This window comes from Kryptolebias marmoratus, linkage group LG4 (assembly GCF_001649575.2).
Source record: "Kryptolebias marmoratus isolate JLee-2015 linkage group LG4, ASM164957v2, whole genome shotgun sequence".
Classification (NCBI taxonomy): domain Eukaryota; kingdom Metazoa; phylum Chordata; class Actinopteri; order Cyprinodontiformes; family Rivulidae; genus Kryptolebias; species Kryptolebias marmoratus.
In genome coordinates, this window is record NC_051433.1 from 24648781 (window position 1) to 24656833 (window position 8053).

At 39.6% G+C, this 8053-nt stretch overlaps 1 protein-coding gene across 3 annotated transcripts in view; it reads right to left on the minus strand.

The window, feature by feature from the left end:
- The window catches only part of pdzrn3b (PDZ domain containing RING finger 3b), a 118224-nt gene extending 116700 nt beyond the window's left edge, over nt 1–1524 (minus strand). For all 3 annotated transcript variants that reach the window (XM_037975205.1, XM_017426972.3, XM_017426971.3), the window contains exon 1: nt 309–1524. In XM_037975205.1, coding sequence (XP_037831133.1) covers nt 309–1022 — 714 coding nt within the window. In that variant the 5' untranslated portion in view covers nt 1023–1524. The remainder of the gene's footprint in view (nt 1–308) is intronic.
- Nucleotides 1525–8053: the final 6529 nt, after the last annotated feature.

The window sequence follows — 8053 nt, forward strand, 5'->3', positions numbered from 1 at the left end:
ACAGCTTACAATTGCACCACATAAAGATTTTTTTTTTAATTATTATTTCCTATTTTGGGAGGTTATTAGAAAAGTACACCACAACATGAAGGTCCAACTAAAGTGACACCAAGAGCTAGAAGGCCAGCTCCCATGCTGGGGGCCATATTTTACTGACTATTAAAGGTGGTGCTGAAACTTTTGAAGGGGTGCAATAGTTGGGAATAACTTTTATGCAAGAACAAACCATCACGTCTCTTCCGTTAAGGATTCATTTATGAAACAAAACGAAAATAAAGCTCCTCCGTGTCGCAGGCAGAAGTTTTTACCTGGCAGGAGGAAGCCACGGTCTGGGTCAGGGAGTCGATCCTCTCGCTGTACTCGGTGAATTTCTTCTGGTACTTCAGCGCTGTCATCTGCAGCTCGCTGTGCACGGAGGACAGCTGGGCCAGGAGCGCCTTCTCCCGCTTGTTGGCTTCGAGAGCCTGCTTCTTGAACTCCCGGTCCAGGATGAGGAGCTTGCACTGCAGCGCGCCGCTGTGCGCCTTCAGGGCTCGCACGCAGCAGTGGCTCTTTAACCTCTGCTCCCGGTGCGTGAGCGGCAGCCCGCAGCCGTCCTCGCAGAGCCCCGCCGCCCGGTGCTCGCACGCCTCGCGCATGTGAGCGTCCACGTCCCGCGCGCTCAGCACCGCGTCGCAGCCCCTGTTGCCGCACTTGGCCGGGGAGAAGCCGCACGCCTCGGCGTGCTCGGCCAGGTGCTGCAGCCTCACCACGGCGTCGCAGCCCCGCGCGTGGTTGTCACATTTGATCTCCAGCTTCAGGATGAGGTTCTTCAGCGGCAGGACGTGGTTCAGCTCCTTGGCGGAGATGCGCTGGCATTTGACAGGGCAGCTGCTCTGCTGGACGACCCAGGGCAGCACGCAGCCGGAGCAGAAGACGTGGCCGCACGGAGTCGTCAGCGGGTCCTCCAGGACTTTGTTGCACAAGTTGCATTTGAAGTCCGGGTCCACGGTCCCCTTGAAGCGGTCCAACTCGAATCCCATGTTGCTCTGAAAGTCAAACTCGTGGAACTCTTCCCCCACCCCCGGAGATGTGTGTGTCGGAGCAGCAGGGCGTTCAGTTGGTCATCGGTGGAGAGGAGCGCTCCCTCAGACGGACTACAGCCTCTCTACACCGGGCGAAAGTCTACTAATTGAGCGAGACTTTCGGTGCCTTCAGGTGCGCCTCGAAATACTGACTATTAAAGTTTGTTTTCAAAAAATGACAGTATGAAATAAGTTAGTTCGATAAGCAGGGACACACTTGTTGCTTCACTGAAAGTCCAAAAAGGTGAAATCTAGATGAAAGTTTGTTCTTCGAATTCAATTAAACACACATTCAGATGTTTCAGAGCAGAAAAAAAGTCAAGGATATAGCAATTGTTCCTTTTTGAAAGTTCCAACACAACGTGATGCAGTGCTGACAAGCAATGAAAATCTATCTAAGCGATTTTTTTTTTCCCAAATATAAACTGTAGCACTCCTAAAACCTGACCTTAACTGTCAATTCCCAAACGTCCGATAGCCCTGAAGGCAACTCCGCTCTGGGACGAAAAGTGTGGAAAAACTTTTTTTTTTACCGTAACTCTTCTACTATACGCGCATGTTACCCTTTAAATGAAGCGCACGTTTTTTTAAATTCTTTTTTTTACTGCTGAAATATAGAAGTTTATAAAGCAAACACATTTGTAATAACACAAAAGTTTACCCGCATAATACAAGATTTTCAGACCCCCCCTTCGCCTGTTTAGTTTTGTAAGCAGTGAAATCTCACCGTACCTTTTTACCTTTATGAGCTCATTGCCCTTCTCTATATTATTGATAAGCTAGTAGGACAACAAAGACATTTAAAAGAATAAAAGTTCTATAATCTAAAGGCTTGAGAAGTGTTTGGAATCCAATCTGTCACAAAGTAACAATGCTACAGTTTTTATGTGCATGTTTATGCAAGGTTAAATGGAAAAAGGGTTCAGAAATGGTATAAAGAAGATGACTTAATATTTTATTCCAAGAGTAAAATGGGAATTGGGCACAAAATTACATTAGATGTAGGAACTGGTGCGGTAATAAGATTGATTGCGCCTTCAAATTGGTCAGCTGTACCAATTATGTCCCACTGGAAGCGAAGGTCATAATGTTTTGGCTTGTGTCTGTGTGCGTGTGTATCGGTCTTTTAGCAATATATCTCATAAACTGCTTTTTGAAAGTTTCACTAAAGTCCATCCAATAATCACTGGGTGTAGATTTACAACTCATTACCTTTTGGAGTCAATCCAATTCAAGATGGCCGCCACAACTAACTGACTTCAGCCAACATATAAATAGTAATAACTCAGGCAATTTTACAGATATTGAGCTAAAGTTTGATGTGGTAGTAGCTGAGCATTACCCCAACACATACTCACAGCACTACACATTGTTCCATATGTTTGGCTTAAAACTTTGCCTTTGTCCATTAGACTCAACTTTGGCTGTCTGTTAGTAAAATATCCATTAAACCACTTGACATGTTTTAATAAAACTGTCAGAAAATAAGTTTTGGGTATACACTTACAACTCACTGATTTTAGAAGTCAACCAAATTCAATGCGGCCACCACAGCTAATCAACTGTAGCCAACACAGAAACTCAGTCAAACTTGCAGATATTGAGCTAAAATTTGAAGTGGTTGGAGCTGAGAGTCATTCATTCATTCAACACATACTCAAGTGTTAAAAGCTCTTGTGAGATCTTGCAACACTGCACAAGATTGATTCCATCAAGGAATGAAAGGCTTTTCATTTTAACATACATAGATAAATGTAAACAAACAAACAAACAAACAAAGAATTATTTTCAAGGGTGCTGATGCAGAAACACAAAGAAGAAATTAAGTTTCAGTCACTGTGCGAAACAATTCAAAGTTGTACAGAAAGCATTCCAGACCCATAAATGACAGAAGCAACTAGTTAACACATTAGTCAATTATGTGTCTACAGTGTTTTATCCAGTAGATTTGACAAGTTAAAAAGACCCTTCACTTCCAGTTTTAAAGAGAAAATTTTGAGGTCATATACAATGAGAGTCAGCGAGAATTTGGATGTGTGCACTCTGCACTTTTTGTGGCTTATCATATAGCAGTGACAGACACACTGGGTGAAAATAGGCAAATTGTCTATGTTTTGATGTATAAGCTTTGTAAGAAGTGTAAAGATTGTGTAAAAAAGATGTTTGTTTGCCAAATCTTTGGAAAGTGTTATTCAGTTTCAACTCAGTTTAATTTTTTTATATGGTGCCAATTCACAACAGATCCAGATTAAAATCAAATTATTGTCAATTTAATCTAGTTGTAATACAATACATTCACATTCAGTACAATATGAATGACAATTAATAAAAACATTGTCTATCTAAGGAAACCAGCAGATTGCATTGAATCTTTATTTTAGCACAATCATATGGGCAACAGTGGAAAGGAATGCCCCACTTTCAACAGGAAGATACCTCCAACAGAACCAGGCTCAGAATGGGTGGCCATCTGCATTGTCAGAGAGGACACGAAAGAGACACAAACAAACATTGACTCGACAGCTCAAAAGTTGGAGTGTATGCCAACGTCACACTTTAAGTTGAACATTCTGTAGTAAAATCTTCCAAAATCACAAAACCTGGTTGCATAAAAACTGTTAAACATATCAAAATACCAGTTCAGTCATATAAAGTCCAACTTTCCATGACTGTCTAAAACTTTAAAAGATGTTTCTTCTGTGAAGTATGCCTGAGCTTTAGAGCTCCAAAGAGAGCTGACTTTTCTCACTTTTCTTGCCAAACATTTATCTACACCACACGATACACTGCTACCAAAAGCCAAAAGACACTGTTCCTGATCACATTTTGATCTATTTTTGTATGGGTTTTTCCAGAACTGCAGGAGAATAGTGAGTTAAAAATACTGCGATGGAAACAGAAGAATAACAGCCAAACAGTAACAAGGGTGTTTTAATGCTTATGCCTTTGCACCATTAGTTAAATACAAAAATATAAAAAAGCAATCAGGCCTATGTGACTCTTGTAAAAACAAGCCATCTTGGAAAGACATTACAAGAACAACCACATGTAAGACTCTGCAGTTGCAACACAGTTTGAGTTACAAGCATATCATATAAAAGTACAAAATATAAGCGGGGGATCACATTGTGCGGTATAGGAAAATGAAAATCTGGGGCATCTCTGTGGGACTCATGTTTGAGCACATCTGTTGCTACTCTCTTCAGGTACAGAAAGCTCTGTTATACCACTGTTTTACCAGTTGCACACTCTGATCTGAATGCATCAATCTTCGCAGGAGAGCAAGCGGTTCTGAGTGCATTAGAATTGTAAATGAAACTCCGGTGGGCTCACTGGAAGTGCTCAGTGAAGGAAAAGAATGGCTGCTCAGGCAGAAACACAAAGCTCGTGTTGGTCCTGACCCGGCCTTGTTGAGGCGACCACTCCCGCTGGTTACCTCCTCTTTCGGAAATCCAGTTTTATGCAATGCCATGCTGAATAAAACCTTTCCATGTGTGCGTTATCCAGAACTAAAAACAAGGGCTTATCAAAGACTTCATGGACATAGTGTTGCGGGGGGGGGCTGAGCTTGGGGGTAATCCAACACTAATGTTTTGGGATGGCTTAGATGGGGTGAGAAGAAAGACTCCACAAAGATCCAACACTTGATACATCCACATCATTTCTTACAGGTACTCTTTAGGTCATGCTTTGAAGAAGGTAAACATTGAACACACATGATATATGGCATGTCAAAGAAAATAAACATATACAGAAAGAGGATACATTTACAATTATTGTGAAAGGTGAAGGCAGAGCAATAGCCTTCTTGTATGTGTCTTTATGTGTGTATGTGTGTGTGTGTGTGTGTGGGTGTGTTTGTGTGTGTATCTGTCGCTTACCATATCTCATAAACCATTGGACATATTTTGATGAAGCTGAAGAAAGTAATCAATGGATGTACCTCCACAACTGATTAATTTATGGAGTCAACCCAGTTCAAGATGGCTGCACAGCCATTGGGCTTTAAAATACACAAAAATAGCTCAGTCAATTTTTCAGATATTGACCTAAACTTTGGTGTGGTAGTAGCTGAGACAGAGCCATAACAGACTTCTTTTTAAAAAATGTTGCCTTTATTTATTTAGAATTAACTCTCCTTGTCTCTTACTAAGATATCTCATGAACTATTAAACAGATTTAAATGAAACTTGTGGAAATAATGAAAAATAATTAAAAGCTTTACATTGACAACTTTTGGAATCATTTCAATTCAAGATGTCCACTACATTAACCAATGCAAAAAGGGCTACAATGCAGTCAATTTTACAGATATTGACTTAAAATATGTTGTGATAGTAGCTGAGAATCATTCACAACACATACGTTGAGCGTGATGTTTCGCAATATGGCATGAGATTGCACATAACATAACTTTTAAGGTTTAACGGCTACAAATCTGTCTTTTCTCAACATGAGATGATCTTAGTCTAAAACTCATGTATTGAAGGTGGAAAGTGATTTGCATTCCTTCAGGCAATGCTAGTTCTTTAATTTAAAGTTCGTGTTGACATTTACCCATACCAGTCATTTATTGGTGAGGTTTCACATGTGGATGGATTTTACTCAAGCTGCTGCACCTCAGCTGCAAACAGTCATATATTATTTCACAGCCCAGAGCTTGGGCTCACTATCAGATCTATGCTTTTCTTCTGGGCGTACCTTGGTCTTGTGCAGAAATATTGTCTGAAGCACTGCAGAATCAATCCAGCAACCTTCCAGCTACACTCAGCCTCTCGACCTCTGAACCAACCTGCCGCCTTTGATTTATTATTTCAGCTCAGGAACAAACAAGCTGCATGTCTGTGTGCGGCTGTTTACTGTAAGACTGAGTTGTTAGGCCTGCTTCGGATGGAGGAATGTTTGCTCCCAAAATGGAGAGAAAATAAATAGGCACTTGTTGTTTTTATAGACCGCTTTGGAGTCAGACTTAACAAGAGTCTAGGTCTGAAAGTTTTAAAAATTTTATGGCACGGTTTGTTGTAGAAACTGATATGTACAGGACGGGTCTGCTAAGGAATGTTTTGTGACTGGGAAAGAGGCAACAGGGGCAGCTTAAACAAGCCCATGCTGGGCCTGGCCAAGAGACAGAGCACATCCCAGAGGAGATAAGAGCTAATCCCACTCCTCCAAACTAAACTGTGAGTGAAGGATCAAGACAGACTGGACTGAAAGGTTCCAACCAGATGCACAGTTCAAAATAGAAGATAAAACTCAGAGCAAGACTCAGAGGTTGCATTTTTCCACCCAAGGAGCATTCCTAGACACAAAGTTTTATTGGGGCACGTGCCCTTTTTACACAAATCATTTATTTTATTTCTATCTGTCAGTACATTATGTGCTGCTGTACTGAAAAAGGAACAATTCTACCCATCAGGAAAATTTACGGGCAACATAATTTTAGTTAGTTATATCATTACATGCTTATGCAAAAGAAGGACCCCCCCCAATCCAAAAAAAGACTGGGACATTGTGTGAAATATAAATGAAAACATAATGCAATGATTTGCAAATCTCACAAACACATATTTTATTCACAATGAAACACAGGAAACACATCAAATGTTGAAACAAAACTGTACAATTTTTGTAAAGAAAGAAAAGGTAATTATGAATTAAAGGGTAGGAACACATGTCAAAAAAGTTGGGAAAGAGAAAAGGAAAGGCTTTAAAAGTAAGTGGTATGAAAAAAACAGCTAGAGGAGTATTTTGCTACTAATCAGGTTATTTGGAAACAGGTCAATTAGAGGACTTGGCATAAAAACACCATTTTAGAGGCTGAATCTCAGAAGTAAAAATGGACAGAGGTTCATCAATCTGCCATAAACTGCATCTAAAAGTAGTGGAACAATTTCAGAATATTTTTCCTCAACAGAAAATTAGGAAGACTTTGAATCTCCCATCTTCTACAGTTCATAATATCCAAAAAAAGATTTCAAGAATCTGGAGAAATCTCTGAGCTCAAAGGGCAAGACTGAAAGTTAACATTGAATGGCCGTGATCTTAAATACTGCATTTAAAAAAGGCCTGATTCTGTTCTGGACATCACTGTTCTCCATAAACACAATTCACTGTGCCATCCACTATTGCTGGTTAAAGCCCTATCATACAAAGAAGAAGCCAGATGTGAAATGCTGCTGTCTTCTCTGGACTAAAACTCATTTAAAAAGGACTGCGACAAAGTGGAAAACTGTTTTGTGGTCAGATAAATCAAAAATTCAAATACCTTTTGGAAACCAGGGATGACATGTCTTCCATGCTAAAGAGGAAAGGAACCATAAATTCAAAAGCCTGCCTGTCTGATGGTATGGCGTTGCATTAGTGCCTATGGCAAGAGCAGCTTACATATTTAGAAATTCACCATCAATGCAGAAAAGTAAAAACAGGTTTTAGAACAACATATGCTCCCATCCAGCAGAAAATCCAGCAAAGAAGACCAAGGACAGTTGAACAACTAATCAGACAAGAATGGGACAACATTCACCTCTAAAACCTCCAGCAGCTTCTCTCCTCAGTTCCTAGATGTTTACAGACTGTTGGTAAAAAAAGGGGAAGCTTCAAAGTGGTAAACATGGACCTGTCTCTACTTTTTTCAGACGTGTTGCTGCCATAAAGTTCAAAATTACGTTATTTTTTTCCCCCAAAATTGTGTAATTTCTTAGTTTAAGTATTTGATATGTTGACTATGTTCTATTGTGCATAAAATAAGAATTTACGAGATTTGAAAATCATTGTATTCTGCTTTTATTTATTATTATTATTAATAATAATAATAATAATAATAATAATAATTATTATTATTATTATTATTATTATTAATAACATTAATAATAACAATAATAATAATAATAATAATAATTATTATTATTATTATTTCAGAATTGGGATTGTATGTTTCAACATGTGCCATAAGGGTGTTTGAAGTTTGGCCATTTGGTTGTCAACACTAG